This window comes from Rhinoderma darwinii, chromosome 1, assembly GCF_050947455.1.
Source record: "Rhinoderma darwinii isolate aRhiDar2 chromosome 1, aRhiDar2.hap1, whole genome shotgun sequence".
NCBI lineage: Eukaryota > Metazoa > Chordata > Amphibia > Anura > Rhinodermatidae > Rhinoderma > Rhinoderma darwinii.
The window spans coordinates 564,084,212-564,101,902 of NC_134687.1; the positions used below are offsets into that span (position 1 = coordinate 564,084,212).

Here is a 17,691-nt window from a genome sequence, read left to right on the forward strand (position 1 = left end):
CGACTCGTGGCTGCGGCTGTCAGGGGGAGGTTGGAGCTGACAGCCCGCAGCCACGGACATTACACTCAAACCAGTAGCTGAACAATTTGTGCCATGTGGAAGACTGGATTATCCTGAGAGAGGCCACTGCCATGAGGGAATACAATGCCATGAAGGTGTGTGCTTGGTTTGTGTAACGTCCGTGTTCGCTGACCACGAACTCCTTCCTTCCTGTCGACGCCCTTCTCTCCAGAGATGTCTGCACATGCGGCCGTCCTGTTCCTCTGTGACCATTAGGGTGCGCTCACGAGCTCAGTCCAGCCTTAAGGAGCCAGAGCGCACACATGTGTGAGATTGAGCTGATTGCTCCCAGATCACCCTGGACTATAAGAAGGGCTCTGCCCCTCCCTGCATTGCCTGAGCTTGTTTGTATTTACCCGTGTCTGTCTTGCAAATGGTTCCTTGAGTGTTTTCCAGTTCCAGTGTTCCCGTTCCTGCTACCTGTATCCTGTTTCCCATGCTACCGTGCAAATTTCATCCTACAACAGGACAATGACCCAAAGCACACCTCCAAATTATGCAAGAACTATTTAGGGAAGAAGCAGGCAGCTGGTATTCTATCTGTAATGGAGTGGCCAGCGCAGTCACCAGATCTCAACCCCATAGAGCTGTTGTGGGAGCAGCTTGACCGTATGGTACGCAAGAAGTGCCCATCAAGCCAATCCAACTTGTGGGAGGGGCTTCTGGAAGCATGGGGTGAAATTTCTCCCGATTACCTCAGCAAATTAACAGCTAGAATGCTGTTATTGCTGCAAATGGAGCATTCTTTGACGAAAGCAAAGTTTGAAGGAGAAAATTATTATTTCAAATAAAAATCATTATATCTAACCTTGTCAATGTCTTGACTATATTTTCTAGTCATTTTGCAACTCATTTGATAAATATAAGCGTGAGTTTTCATGGAAAAAACAAAATTGTCTGGGTGACCCCAAACTTTTGAACGGAAGTGTATATACATATATATGTGTATATATATATATATATATATATATATATATATATATATATATACACACACCCCTTGACAGTCGCCGTTGTAACAAGATAATCAACATTATTCACTTACCCTGTCTGTGGTTTTAATGTTATGGCTGATTGGTGTATATTTTGCCTATGTAAATGCTATAGACACACATAAATACACAAATAGAAAAAGTAAAAATTCTCATACAGTACTTTGAGCTTTTCCTGTAATATGGCAGAAACTGATATTACTGTTGCATATAATTATCCTGAAAATTCTTCTAGAACCCAAAATTCACTCCACGCCATGTGTCAGGTTAGTGAAGACATAGTTAACATTGGTTTATCTCCTCATGGGAATGTGAATGTTTTTACTGCTTGAAACCTTAAATCCCTGGCATAACCTCACTGTGCCAGGCAAGAAGTGTTTTGTATCTCTCCAATACTTTTACACTTTCTTTGAAGGTGGAGGTAATAAACACCCTGGGATTTAAAGCCCAGCTGGCATTTCCCCCAAGATCCCACCTCTTTTTGTCAGAGGGACTGCCAAATAAACACTGTAGGAGTGAGAGCAGATCTTCAGTGTCCCCAAGAAGTGTTCTGCTGGCCAGCTGTAGCCTCTTCCCATGCATGTTTAATAGAAGAGATCAAGTCCTTCCACTGCTCCCGGGCACTCTATAGACCAGCCCTCTGCTGGGGAGCGCTCTACTTCCACTGCCTGTCTGAAAGGAGAGAGCAATCTGCGTCCTGGATAATATCACACAGTAGAAATGATAATGCCTAAAAGGAAAATCTTGCTGCTTTTGTTGCAGATGCTACTGGAATTATACTGGGGATGTGAGGCACAGACAAATTACCAAGGTAAGCAATTTATATTTAGCTCATAATTCACAATGTACAAATTCAGCAAAGTGACTATATTCTAAGCACCCATTAGTATTCTATTTCCTACTTTCGGTCAAACTAGGTCTACTTTAGCTCCCCATATACGTAATTATTCATTGTTCATAATGCAAATATAATTGTTACATATATAATACTAAAAACCATTGGTTCCGAATGATGGAAATTTGGTCCATTGATTTAAACACTTAGGCTGCATGTAAACGTGAAGATTATCTTCAGGTTTTTTTTTTAAGTCGTTTTTTAATTCGAAAAAAACTGTGAATTTTGCAGTAAATACTTAATTATAGTGCTTAATTCACTATATTCTGAGCAAAATACACATGGGACAATAGAAATTCCATATATTTTACATGATACTAATCATTTTCAACAGGATATATCTTTTAGTGTATGTCACCTTCCCAGTGTGTGTGCTGAGAAAATAGGAATGCTCATCATATCGTGGCCAAATCTTTACTTCTTTTTCATATATATTTATTAATTACCTTGTGGAATATACTTTTTTTTTTTGTAGATACTAACTTGAGTAAAATAATTAACACAGAAGAGGACAGTATTATGTTACACATTGATCTGGATAGGTTGATGGCTTTCGCAGAAGATGAGGTTTAACACTGATAAATGTAAGGTTATGCACTTGGGAAGGGAAAATATATGTTACCATTACATACTAAATATTAAAACACTGGGTCAAACTGGCATGGAAAAGGACTTAGGAATATTAATGGACAGTAAACTTAACTGTATCTATCAGTGTCAGGCAGCTGCTGCCAAGGCAAAGAAGTTCATATGATGCATCAAAAGGAGCATAGCTGCACAGGAGAATGCAGTTCTACCACTTTACAAATCACTAGTCAGACCGCATATAGAGAGAGTATTGTGTACAGTTTTGAACACCAGTGTACAGGAAAGTCATAAAAGAGATGGAGCAGTTTTAGAGTTGGACAACCAAATAAAAAAATAGAATGGGTGCACTACAGTACCCAGAAAGATAATCATAACTGACCTAATAACTATGTATAAATATATCAAAGTCAGCACAGAGATCGGTTTAATTATTTTTTATATCAAGAACTGTAAAACTATAACTATGTCTAGAGGGAAGAAGGTTTCACCATCATCATGGAAGGGATTATTTACTGTAAGAGCAATGAGACTATGGAACTGCCTGCTAGAGGAAAATTTATGGTTGATTCGTTGAAAGAGGTTAAAAGTCCTGAATGCCTGTTTTGTAAGTGATAATATTCAAGTTAGGCTTCATTCACATCTGCGTTGGGCTCCCGTTGTGACGTTCCGTCTGGGCTTTCCGTCAGAACAGGACCCTGAACAGACACAAACGGAAACCAGAGATTTCAATGGTGACGGATCCGTTGCCCATGGTTTTTGTTTGTCTCTGTTGTGCACTGGACCCGTCGTTCTGCCGGAAGCAATAGCGTTGTCGACTACGCTATTGCTTCTGCCAAAACTAGGGATCTGGTGCACAACAGAGACAGACGTAAACCATGGGCATCAAATATAACAAAACATAACAAAAATTATATACATTTGGTATCGCCGTAATCGTATCGACCCACAGAATAAAGTAAAATTGTCATTTATAGCCCACGGTGAACGCCGTAACAAAATAAATAAAAAAAATTGTCAGAATTGCTGTTTTTCGGTCACCTTGCTTGGCAAAAAATGGAATAAAAAGTGATCAAAAAGTCGCGTGCACCCCAAAATGGTACCAATGAAAACTACAGATTGTCCCGCAACAAATAAGCCCCGACACAGCTGTAGTGGAGAAAAAATAAAAAAGTTCTGGCTCTCAGAATGCTGTGATGCAAAATGTGCAGAGCGTTCCAAAAGCGGATAAGATTTATCAGTGCGACACCGGCCACACATCTATGAATTATTATTTATTTACCATGTTATTATACCCTCTTATACCCTGATGTACCCGTCACAGTTTACATATGCCCCCACATTATAAACTGAAATATCAGCTATACCCCAAACAGAACAACTATCAATCAAGATCTGCACTCCGAAAGCCAAATGGCGCTCCCTCCCTTCTGATCCCTACAGTGTGCCCAAACACCAGTTTACGTCCAGATATACGGCATTGCCATACCCGGGAGAAGCCGCTTAAAATTTTAGGAGGTATTTATCTTTGGTGGCACAAACTGGGCACAACATATTGTGCGCTAAAATGGCATATCAGCGGAAAATTGCAATTTTCACATTGCACCATCTGCTGTGCATTAATTTCACATGAAAAAACACCTTTGAGGTCAAAATGCTCACTACATGCATTAAAATGCCTTAAGGGGTGTCGTTTCCAAAATAGGGGGTCACTACTTGGGGGTTTGTTTTCCTATTTGACTTCAGAACCCTGCAATTGTGGGCCAATGGTGTGAAAATCACCGAAATAGACCTCAAATGTGCATGGTGCTCTTCACTTCTAAGCCCTGTCATGTTTCCAGGCAAATGATAAATGTCTTGAGGGGTGTAGTTTCTAAAATGGGGTCACTTCTTGGGGGCTACCACTGTACTTTGGTACCTTAGGGTTTTGCAAATGCAACATGGCGTCCAAAAACTAAGCCAGCAAAATCTGCATGCCAAATAGCACTCCTGCCTTTCTGAGTCCTGCAGTGTGTCCAAACAGCAGTTTTTGACCCCATATGGGGTATTGCCGTAATCGGGAGAAATTGCTTTTCAAATGTTTTTCCCCTTTATTCCTTGTAAAAATGTCAACTTTCCATGTTTTATCAGAAGAAAAGTAATTTTTAATTTCACAGCATAATTCCACTAAATTCAGCAAAAAAAGTGTGGTGTCAAAATGCTCTCTATACCCCTCGATAAATTCCTTCAGGGGTGTAGTTTCACAAATGGGGTCACTTTTGAGTGGTTTCCACTGTTTTGTCCCCTCAGGCGCTTTGAGCTCCAAAAGCCAAATGAGGCTGCTTCCCTTCTAAGCCCTGCCGTGGGTCCAAACAGCAATTTATCACCAGATATTGGGTAATTCCATGCTCAGAAGAGTTTGCTTTACAAATGTTGGGGTACTTTTTTTCCCTTTATCTATTGTAAAGTTCTAAGCCTTGTAACATCCTGGAAAAAGAAAAGAATGTTCAAAAAACAATGCCAACATAAAGTAGACATATGGGATATGTGAACCAGTAACTATTTTGTGTGGTATTACTATCTGTTTTACAAGTAGATACATTTAAATTTAGAAAAATGCTAATTTTTGCTAATTTTCTCTAAATTTTGGTATTTTTTACAAATAAACACTGAATGTATCGAGCAAATTTTACCACTAACTTAAAGTACAATGTGTCTCGAGAAAACAATCTCAGAATCGCTTGAAAAAACAAAAGCATTCCAAAGTTATTATCATATAAAGTTACACAAAAAATGGCCTGGTCCATTAGGTGAAAACAAGCTGTGTCCTTATGGAGTTAAAGGGAATGTGTTGCTAGAATTTTTATTTTTATTTTTTTTAGTTAAACAATTATTATTTGAGTGATTACACATTGTTTTAATTTTTGTAATTTTTTCACAAGTCAGGAAATATTATAAATTAGATTCTAGTTTATAACATTTCCATGTGCTGGGCACTAGAGGGAGCAGTTCCCAAAATTGTAGCATGGTCAATGTGGTAAAGCAACCTCATTGCTTTATGCTGCAAATTTGGGGTAGACACAATCTCTTCTAGTGTCCTCACACAATCCCCCCCCCCCCTTATTCTGGCTAGTGCCAGGAGAAGGAGGGGTTTGAATCTTCAAACCTCCTACACTGTGTTCCGCCATTTTCTGAGCGACTGCACAGTGTAGGAGGATTAGATACAGTGCTCAGCAGACAGTATAACACGAACATACACGAACATAATACACACATCACATACACGAACATAAATTACCAGCTCCTGCCACCGCTGCCGCCTCCGCTCCTATGCCTTGCGCCTTCGCTTCCTTGAACATATGGCCGGAAGTCGCGGCCGGAAGTCGTCATCTTACTGTCCGGCAGTGGCTTCCGGTCCACATGAAAATGGTGCCAGATTTCGCTCTGCGAACGAGCTTCGTTTTGGTCTGTGTGGGAGCGGCGCATGCCACGCAGACGGCGTTACGCTGCAGAGAATGGAACGGCTCCCGTTCGCATTCTCTATGGAGTTGTATGTGCCGTATTCCATCTCTGTATGTGTCGTTAATCGACACATACAGAGATGAAAAAAAAAATGTTAGCCCCCATAGAGAAGTAAAAGTAAGAAAAAAGTAAAAAGTAGAACACAAATAAATAAAATGTATTTTAATATCATACTAAAAGCAATATGATAAAAAAAAATATTTCATGACACCTTCCCTTTAAAACTGATTATTTTGTATTGATGTGTATGGATAGATAGATAGATAGATAGATAGATAGATAGATAGATAGATAGATAGATAGATAGATAGATAGATAGATAGATAGATAGATAGATAGATAGATAGATAGATGATCCTCTGGTGGGCCCAGGCAGTGAGCTGCTTTTATCCGGCAGCAGAACAGAGAGACATTGTCCCCCTGCCCCGCTGCTTACCATGGGCGTCGCTAGCAACGGGCCTTCGGGGCCAAAGCACCGGAGGTGTGTACTGTTAGTATGCTTCCTATATGCTCCAGAGGAAGCCGGAAGGGCGAAACCCAGGGTCGGGCTGCAGAACCAGGCATGCCGTATGAGATTGTTATATGCCTTTTTATTCTGTTTGTCTTGTAAGTATGGATTAGAAACGTGGAGTTTGTACTCTCCATAAGGTGGTGCACTATCTGTTTTTTCTCCCTTGTTGGAGGTATAGACTAGCAACTGTAAGAACTTACATAGCACGCTGCTATATCGCTTAGTGGAACTATAAGAACCAGTTCTATCAGACATTTTTGGCATTTCCTGTGGATATGTCATAAATGTCCTAGATGGGAAAATTCCTTTAAATATGGTCTGCAGAGCACTTGTGTAGGACTGGTGTCTACCACTAATTGGTCACTAGGTGGTGGTAATATCGGTCTTTGGTTTACTACACACGTTTTACTACACAATTAAGAGTGGTCACAATAGATAGATAGATAGATAGATAGATAGATAGATAGATAGATAGATAGATAGATAGATAGATAGATAGATAGATAGATAGATAGATAGATAGATAGATAGATAGATAGATAGATAGATAGATAGATAGATAGATAGATAGATAGATAGATAGATATGGCATAGATAGAATCTATCTATCTATCTATCTATCTATCTATCTATCTATCTATCTATCTATCTATCTATCTATCTATCTATCTATCTATCTATCTATCTATCATGGAGTGAAGCTCTATACATGTACTGTCCAATGTAGAATAAAAAACGGCAACTCTGACATAGTTTTTAGGGATTTTTTTTATACAGCGTTCACCATGCGTTATAAACTACATGTTAACTTTATTCTGCGGGTTAGTCTGATTCCGGCGACATCTAATTTATAGCACTTTATGTTTTACGACTTTTTGCACAATAAAATTACTTTTGTAAAAATAATGTATATTTTCTGTTGCCATGTTGTGAGAACCATAACGTTTTAATTTTTTAGTCACCGGAGATGTAGGAGGGCTTGTTTTTTGCGAGACGAGCTATAGTTTTTCTAGGTATCGATTTTGGATACCTGCGACTTTTTGATCACATTTTAATCAAATATTTATAGGGCAAAATGACCAAAAACCAGAAATTCTGGTATAGTTTTTTACAGGTTTTTTTTATGCCGTTCACCGCATGGAATAAATAAAATCATATTATAGTTCAGGCCGCTACGTTCGAGGCGATACCAAATACGCATGGTTTCTTTTTTTAAATAAAGGACTTGATAAGGATAACGAGCGATTGTATTTTATTATATTACTTGAAATTTTTATTATATGTTTTTTTCACTAGGGGATTTGAAGGTCCAACCAAGATTTCTTTTTTGCTAATACATTGCATTACCTATGTAGTGCAATGTATTAGATCTATCAGTCATTCACTGACAGCATTGTACACTAGACATTTTATAAACATTAAAAGTTATCAGCTACCTAAATGTACAGCCAAGAGTTGTACATCATCAGCAGTGGTGAAATTTCCCAAAATATGAGGTGCCAATTATCTACATATATACTGTATATGCATAACAAAATAATTCTACGCTTAGCATGCCCTATGAGAGTTTATGGTTCATGTGTTCCCTCATTATAATTACATTGGCATACCTCAGTGATATTTATGGTCCCTGTGCACATTAGGCTTTTCTGTAAAACCTATGATGACAATAGCAGTCTATCTGGACTGTGCCAACATCTGTTTTTATTCTTAATACTCTAAGAATGGACTCTGTGGATGCCATCATGCATATTTTCCATTGCCCGGTCAGGATTTTAATAAGCTTCCATTGTGTAATGCCACGCAAGACGCTTTTCTATGTAGCACAATGTGCAGACGTAACTGCTGCTGAGTACGGATATTAGTCATCTTTTAAGAAAAATGGACATATCAACTTCTCTTTCATTTTTTAAAAATGCTGCACTAATAGGCGTGGTATAAGATTAGAAAATGGATCGGGTTGTGTCTGGTATTGTAGCTGAGCTTCATGCACTTGAATGGGCCTTAGCTGCAATACCAGCATAGCCAACGGACAAGACCACGCTGTTTCTGGAAAAAAGTAGACCTGTTTTCTAATCTCGAACAACCCCTTTAAGCAGACAGTACTATCCTGCCAGTGCATTGAAATGCTATGTTTGATGTGACATATGAATTGATTGATGTACCAGATCTGGATTTATTAAAGAGAAATCTATTCACTGACATTTACTAGTTGTGTATTGAAAAGCATCCACAATTAGCAAATTTGATCCCACCATATGACTTTGTTGAGGTGACACATCCTTGTCCAAAAACCACTCAGCACTGTAGTTCTATGTTCACACCACTGTTAGGCTGGGTTCACACGACCTATTTTCAGGCGTAAACGAGGCGTATTATGCCTCGATTTACGCCTAAAAATACGGCTACAATACGTGGGCAAACATCTGGCCATTCATTTGAATGGGTTTGCCGACGTACTGTGCCGACGACCTGTCATTTCCGCGTCGTCGTTTGACAGCTGTCAAACGACGACGCGTAAAATGACTGCCTCGTCAAAGTAGTGCAGGACAATTCTTTGGACGTAATTTGAGCAGTTTTTCATTGAATTCAATGAAGAACAGCTCTAAATTACGGCCGTCAATGACGCCTCACAAAATGCGAGGACGAGCAACTACGTCTGCAATTACGCAGCTGTTTTCTCCTGAAAACAGCTCTGTAATTTCAGACGTAAATGCAGTTTACGTGTGCACATACCCTAAGGCTGGATTCACGCGAGCACATTACGTCCGTAATGGACGGACGTATTTCGGCCGGAAGTCCCGGACCGAACACAGTGCAGGGAGCCGGGCTCCTATCATCATAGTTATATACGATGCTAGGAGTCCCTGTCTCGCTGCAGGACAACTGTCCCGTACTGTAATCATGTTTTCAGTACGGGACAGTAGTTCCACGGAGAGGCAGGGACTCCTAGTGTCGTACATAACTATGATGCTAGGAGCCCGGCTCCCTGCAGTGTGTTCGGTCTGGGACTTGCGGCCGAAATACGTCCGTCCATTACGGACGTAATGTGCTCGTGTGAATCCAGCCTAATGGCTTCTGTTCTTAAAAGTGCCACGACTGGTATGACAGATCCGTTTTCGAACAGAGCCTGTCGGATCCCACAGACTTATAATGAGGTTCTTTAGGTTCCCATTGGGGTTTTTGATGGCAAGAATAGCACTGAAGACTATGCTATTCTCTCCATCAAAACTCTGACGAACGGAAAACAACACCTATGTGAACTGAGCTGTAATTCTTTTCCATCAGGTTTCTGTTGCTTTTTGACTAGAATAGTGTAGCGCACTGCAGTATTCTTTTCAGAAAAGAAACAGATACCTGGTGGACACATTATGAATCAATGGGAATAAAAAAAAACAGATTGTAATGCATCATAATGGATCTGTCATTTCCATCATAGATCCTGTAAAAACAGAAGTCTTGATGCCAGTGTGAACTGAGCCTTATAAATAGGCATTCTTCTAAGCTACATCTTAGCAACAGGTTACCCTATTAGGTTTCCTCTAACCTGAAACTGAAGTTCACCTGCATTCACCTGCCATCCACAACTGGCAAATGCTAATGACTTGAGTCCAGATCATTTCCCCATTTGTTTCTATGCAGTCTTCCTAGTTTACTTGGTGTTGGGCCAGTATACTTCTTCCCTGTGTCTGGCAGCTGTAGTCACTTTGTGCTAAAATGAACTATGACTTTTTTGGGGGGAGAAGGGATTTGTGAATCTTCTTTTATGTAAAATTTGAAATTTGAAATAAAAACGATATGATTTTAAAAAATTAACTATGACCACAACCTTCTACTGTTGTTCGCAAAAAAAAAAAAGCAGGGGAACTGTTCATAAGTGCCTTGTTCACACAGTGCAGATTTGCTGCACAGATTTTGCATGTAATTTTTAATCCAAAACCAGGAATGGAACCTAGACAGAAGAAATATATAAAAGAGGGCCTTACGTCTGCTCTCCTGGACGCAATTCTGGTTTTGTCTTAAATAATGTATGCAAAGTCTGCAGCAAATCTGAACTGTGTGAACAAGACGTGAATAACGTCCGTGTGCTGCACATGGAAATCACGCGCAGCACATGGACCCATTGATTTTAATGGGGCCGTTCACATATGCGTGAGTTTTCCCGCAGCGAGAGTCCGCTGCGTGAAACTCACTGCATGTCCTATATTGGTGCGTTTTCACGCACCTACGCACCCATTGAAGTCTATGGTGGCGTGAAAACTACGCACTGCACACGGATGCACATCCGTGTGCGGTGCGTGATTTGTGCATCAATTCGTTTGAAAATAAAAAAAGATGTGCTTTGCGAGGGCGTGAATAACACATGCCACTCGCAAAGCACACTGATGCAAAACGCAACACACGCAGACCAGATTCACGTGCGTTTTTCACTCGCGTGAATGTGATACGCTCGTGTGAATGAGGCCTAAAGGAGTTTAGATATGTGGCATAGCCTGGATCAGTAACACATCCACAATATTGATTAAACTAAGAGTTAGGCTACATTCACACGAGCGTATATCTGGTCCGTGTGCGTTGTGTTATTGCATCTGTGCTTTGCAAGTGCCATGTGTTTTTCACGCACTCGCAAAGCACATCTTTTTATTTTTAAATTAAATTGATGCGCAAATCACGCACAGCACACGGATATGCACCCGTGTGCTGTGCATGATTTTCACGCACCCATTGACTTCAATGGGCGATAGGTGCATGAAAAACACACCAATATAGGACATGCGGTGAGTTTTACGCAACGGACACACGCTGCATAAAAACTCCTGCATGTGTGAGTGGCCCCATTGAAATCAATGGGTCAGTGTGCTGTGCGTGATTTTCACGCACAGCACACGTACGAGTTTTACGCTCGTCTGAATGAGCCCTTATTCTATCATTTAGTTAATATGTTATTCCTGTAATATTAGTTGCGTATCTGTAACCATGACCAATAGAAGTGCTTTAGGTTTATAGTTCTAATGTATTAAAAAACATATGCAGAAAATCAGTGTTAGATGACCCAAACATTTTCAAAACAAAATAGTTTTTATTGAGACATCCAACGCGTTTCGCCACCTTTTCCCCCTGACGAAGCCTGGTGGCGAAACGCGTTGGGTGTAAGTGGGCTCCTGGCACATCGCTACTCTATACCCCATTGTATATCTGCATGATCTGTCAACTTCTATTCTATTATTTTTTGGCTACCTTGCCAGTTCTGTGTATCGATTCTGATGGTCTATTTCAAAGTTGTTTATTTTTGTTATGTGACTCACCATGGCTGTTTATTTACAATGTACTTCTATATGGTATACATGTTATGGCCAGTAGCCCACTCAGTATTTTCTTTACTGTGAGGACTTATATTTGAATCCATTTTTGATGCTATTAACTGTATTTTGTATTTTTATCATGTCTCAATAAAAACTATTTTATTTTGAAAATGTTTGGGTCATTTAACACTGCATATGTGTTTAAACTATGACTTTGGTGTTTGACCAAATTATTCTATTGAGGAACTTTTTGGGTGTTATAGAGTTCTAATGTATTGTGCAACCAAAAGTTAATCGTGTAAAAATAAAATATCTTCAATAAGGGGACCTGTCAGCTCTCCTGATATGTATTCTTCAGTAAATACATTGTTATTTCAATGGGAATACAAGCACAGTATTGATTAGCCAGAAGAGCCTACAGATTTAAAGGGATTAGTATCAGTTCCTTGGGGGTGGAGATATGTTAATACAGATCACACATCTCATAAATATTGAATATATTCTGATGGGGTATATTCACACGTGGCAGATTCATTGCAGAAAATTCTGAAATCCATTCCATAAACTTGATAAATGAAACAGTCGTAGAAATTTCTGAAACAAATCTGCCGCATATGAATATACCCTTGCTATATGAGATTTGATGAATCTGATAATAGTTGGTAAACAAGGTAATACAAGGGCATCATGGGATATCAAAATATAATCATATAATGTGCCTGGGGCTTTGTCAGTAATTAAAGGATTCAATATGAGATAAAGAAGTTGCGGCACTTACCAAAGAATTTGGAAATTTCAAGGTTTTATTCCCTCGTGGTGAATTTCACAGCGTAGTGGATGCGGCTGTTACCTTTTTACTTGTGATTGTGTCTGCCATGCGGTGAAATACACTATGAGGGAATAAATCCTAGACGTTTCCAAATTCTTTGCGGAGTGCCGCAACTTCTTTCTCTTCTACTGGATCATACATTGCAGCTGCATTCATTTGCTACTGAGCAACACCATTGACTACTGGGATCAGGTTTAAAATTTGGAAGAGTGCCGATGCGTCTCTATCACTATTAGATCAATAATTAAAAGGGTTTTCTATGAAAAACAATGATGGTCTATGTTTAGATCGGTGGGGATCCGACCCTTGAATGGGACTGAGCTGCAGTACCAGGTACAACTACACATATGAATGAACCTCTTTGCCTGGATAAACAATGCAGGGGTCCCTTTGTACTGCTGATCGTGGAGGTCCCATGTGTAGGACCACACACTGATCACACATTAATAGACTATCCTCATTTCCCATTAAAGATATAGGGCAGAGAGCTTTTACTTGACTGCACTCCAGGCCTTGCCTTCGCCAGAGTCAAATTAATTATTACTATACATAATTTAATCTCTATAAAAATTCCAGTTTTATTTCAATAAAACGTAACCATCGTATAATGAAAGTTCTGCAACTTTTAATATACTTTATTTTATTTCTTCCCTATTTTCAAGACCTCTGCCTCCAGTCAGTTGATGGAAACCTACTATGTTCACAAGTATGCATGGCTCGTTTCATTTTTCCAGTCTCTGGAGCAAAACAATAAATTTTTCATTCATTGACTGCCAGCAGAAATCTTGAAAATGATGAGTAAAATAAAACACAAAGTACATTGGACAGCTGTAAAACTTTTCATGGCACTTTATATTGCATAAATCTGGAAACCCATTAATTGCAAGCAATGCTTTCCCATAGGACATAAATATGATTGGTTCTCAAGTTGGCAGGCTATGCATGTGTTTTTGCAATTTGTAAGCATGCTGTTGAGTTCTGCAAAGTCCAAATATGATTAAATGTATGTTTTATTAGACAGACCTTTGTGTATATACATTGCATAAAGAATAATAGATTAACTTTTAGATTTGTTTAACTTTGATTTGGTTTATTTTCCTATTACAGCCCTTGATCTCCTATCGCCTTCAGTCCAGAGACAGATCACACATTACCTTCAACAGGCGCTCAACAATCCCTCCATGAATGAAGTGTATATACTGTCCACATTTAAGCTGCAGCCTAAATCCACAGCCACTCTCTTTGGCCTTTATTCTACAAAGGACAACAGTCGTTTCTTTGAGTTCACAGTGATGGGACGTTTAAATAAAGGTAATCCAAAAGAATGAAATTTTCATACTGAAATCCAGACAAAAGTCAAGTGATTGCTGTATAAAACATTTTATCATACTATACCCCCACATCATGTCTATCCAGCACTGTCCCCCATTATTTGTATTACTCAAATGCATCTAAAAGAAAAAAAGATGAAGCAACTATGCAAATAAACTTGACTACAGATAGCTGTCAGGCTACTGGGGTAAGTGATCACCAGGGGAAAGTTTTGTTCAGTCATACATCCAATGAATGAATGAATGGTCAACCATGTAATACATGGATGGGCTCTCCGCTCTGGCTCATGTATGTGGGTCACGAGAAGGGGCCCCCTCATTGACATAACTTAATGGGGCATATGGATATATTCAGTCTTAATAAGACAACTCGTTTAAGAAAATCCAACTATTTTGTGTCTACAACTCCTATGCAGACCTATGTGTCTCCATAGTTACAGACTACAAACAAACCAGTGTGTGGGCTGGTCCTGCAGATTACGACAAAAATCCCGGACAAAAGAGTGCAGCATGCAGCACTATTTTTTTTCAGGTACAATGACGGAAACCCGATGGAACCCATTAAAGTCAATGGGCGCTTTCATCCCAATATTGTACTAATTTCAGGTAAACCCTATAGGCGGTTTATTCTGCTCTCCAAGAATAACCATATTTTGTGTGCACTGTCTTGATCCCTCGACATTGAAAGTCTCTAAAAGTGAGGCTCTTGAGCATCTGCATAAAATCTTCATTCTGTATATAGACATGAACGTTATGGGGAATTGTTGCAATCAGCATCTCTGTACTAAAAATACATTTTAATGTAAAACAACTATACTGTAAGCTCCATTAGTCGCTACCAGGACCTTGGACAGCCATTTGTGGTCATACATTTAGAATTGTTGCCAACCTACATTAGCAACTATACCTTCAACCCTCAGATACTACGCAACAGTTCCCTCCTTATTATTTTATTACGTAAGGGTATGGCCTTAGCAGATCATGCAGGAGCTTGCACGTATAATTCACATTACAATCCACTCTACCATTAATTTATTATATACTCATGTATTACAAGTAGCTACCAAAAAGGCACATTGTTAAAAACTCTCCTTTATGGTCATGTCTCAAATTATTGTGGCAATGTGAAGAACACTGAATGTGATTTTATGATGGGGCATGAGTGCCTGAAGATCGCTATTAAAACTTGTTATGAGCCCAACACTGTCCTGCAAGTTCATTCCTGCCAAGAGTCCAGAACACTACAAGTGCCAAGTGTCCTGAAAATGCACTGATTCTTGGATATTATGAATGAAGTCTATCTAAAGCATGCATAATTATGCTCACATGAACACTGACACAAAAATGGGATATAAATGGGACTGCAGGCATGGCTGGGCTTAAAGGGGTTTTCCAGCTTCTGACAACTGATGACCTATCCACCGGATAGGTCATCAGTACATGACATGTGGGGGTCCGAAAAGCCGGGCCCCGCACAAATCAGCTGGTCCGGTGCCTCCATGCATTGGACGTACATGCCGGAAGATGTTGGCTCTGGCCACGGAATAGCGGCCGAGCTGCAGTACAATTCAAGTGAATAGGAGCATACCTGCAGTTCTGCAGCATGGTCGCCTATGCTATGTACGGAGCCAACTGCTTTCGGGCTCCGTACCAAGCATTATGTGCCACAACATCAGGTGCCTGCAGGCCACCGGAGCGGCCTATCCAGGTGTCGGACCCGCACCGATGACATACTGATGTACTATATAGTGCCAAAATTCTATAATCATACAGTTTTTTAACGAACATACCATATCCTGTATAGTGCCCAAATAACAGTGCTAGACAGTTTCCTAAATAACAGTGTCCAAAATATAAACTAGGGAATGTAGCTGTATCCTTAAAGAGGCTCTGTCACCAGTTTATAAGTGCCCTATCTCCTACCTAATCTGATAGGCGCTGTAATGTAGATAACAACAGTGGTTTTTATTTTGAAAAACTATCAATTTTGAGCAAGTTATGAACAATTTTAGTTTTATGCTAATTAGTTCTTAATGACCAACTGAGCGGCTTTTTACTTTTTACCAAGTGGGCGTTGTAAAGAGACGTGTATGATGCTGACCAATCAGCATCTTACACTTCTCTTCATTCTGGTTTAGCTTCTTTCACTGCACAGCGTGATCTCGCGAGATCACGCTGTGACGGGACTTCCTCCCACAGGTCCTTCACCGGAGCGATGGAAGAGTCAACAGACATCGCCTCCAGCCATGCCAGGAAGTTTATCCGAATCTGCAGCGGCTGGAGGCGATGTCTGTTGACTCTTCCATCGCTCCGGTGAAGGACCTGTGGGAGGAAGTCCCGTCACAGCGTGATCTCGCGAGATCACGCTGTGCTGTGAAACAAGCTAAATATGAATAAAGAGAAGTGTATGTTGCTGTTTGTTCAGCATCATACACTTCTCTTTACGACGCCCACTTGGTAAAAGGTTAAAAAACGCCCACTTGGTCATTAAGAACTAATTAGCACAAATCTAAAATTGTTCATAACTTGCTCAAAAGTGATAGTTTTTCAAAATATAAACCACGGTTTTTATCTATATTACAGCGCCTATCAGATTAGGTAGGAGATAAACTGGTGACAGAGCCTCTTTAAGGATACAGCTACATTCCGTAGTTTATATTTTGGACATTGTTATTTAGGAAACTGTCTGACACTGTTGAGAAGGATCTGGGTGTACTTGTAAATCGTAAACTAAATAACAGCATGCAATGTCAATCAGCTGCTTCAAAGGCCAGCAAGATATTGTCATGTATTAAAAGAGGCAAGGACTCACGGGACAGGGATGTAATATTACCACTTTACAAAGCATTAGTGAGGCCTTATCTAGAATATGCAGTTCAGTTCTTTGCTCCAGTTCATAGAAAGGATGCCCTGGAGTTGGAAAAAATACAAAGAAGAGCAACGAAGCTAATAAGGGGCATGGAGAATCTAAGTTATGAGGAGAGATTAAAAGAACTAAACCTATTTAGCCTTGAAAAAAGACAACTAAGGGGGGACATGATTAATTTATATAAATATATGAATGGCACACACAAAAAATATGGTGAAATCCTGTTCCATGTAAATCCCCTCAAAAAACAAGGGGACACTCCCTCCGTCTGGAGAAAAAAAGGTTCAACCTGCCGAGGCGACAAGGCTTCTTTACTGTGAGAACGGTGAATCTATGGAATAGCCTACCACAGGAGCTGGTCACAGCAGGGACAGTAGATGGCTTTAAAAAAGGCTTAGATCATTTCCTAGAACAAAAAAATATTAGCTCCTATGTGTAGAAAGTTTTACCTTCCCTTTTCCCGTCCCTTGGTTGAACTTGATGGACATGTGTCTTTTTTTCAGCCGTACTAACTATGTAACTATATGTAACTGTTATTTGGGCACGATACAGGAATGGTATGTCCATTAAAAAACTGTATGATTATAGAATTTTGGCACTATATAGTACACCATAAGGTGGGCGTTAATAGAAGGTACTGCACAGGGCACCAACCAACCCAGCCTTTGCTAAAAACACAACTAAAGAATAAAAATGGGGATGGACAGATAAAATGATGCAAAAAAAGGTTGAAAATGTAATGAAGGCAAGAGCTAGAGTGTTCTTGTCGTGATAGTAGATAGTGCCCTACACGCTATAATTTGTCTTTTTTGCTT

General features: G+C 39.8%; 1 protein-coding gene across 1 annotated transcript in view; it reads left to right on the forward strand.

The window, feature by feature from the left end:
- Window positions 1–1,578: 1,578 nt before the first annotated feature.
- The window catches only part of THBS4 (thrombospondin 4), an 80,282-nt gene continuing 64,169 nt past the window's right edge, over window positions 1,579–17,691 (forward strand). The window contains exons 1-2 of the mRNA XM_075838825.1: window positions 1,579–1,863; window positions 13,784–13,987. Of these exons, the coding sequence (XP_075694940.1) occupies window positions 1,773–1,863; window positions 13,784–13,987 (295 nt within the window). The 5' untranslated portion in view covers window positions 1,579–1,772. The remainder of the gene's footprint in view (window positions 1,864–13,783; window positions 13,988–17,691) is intronic.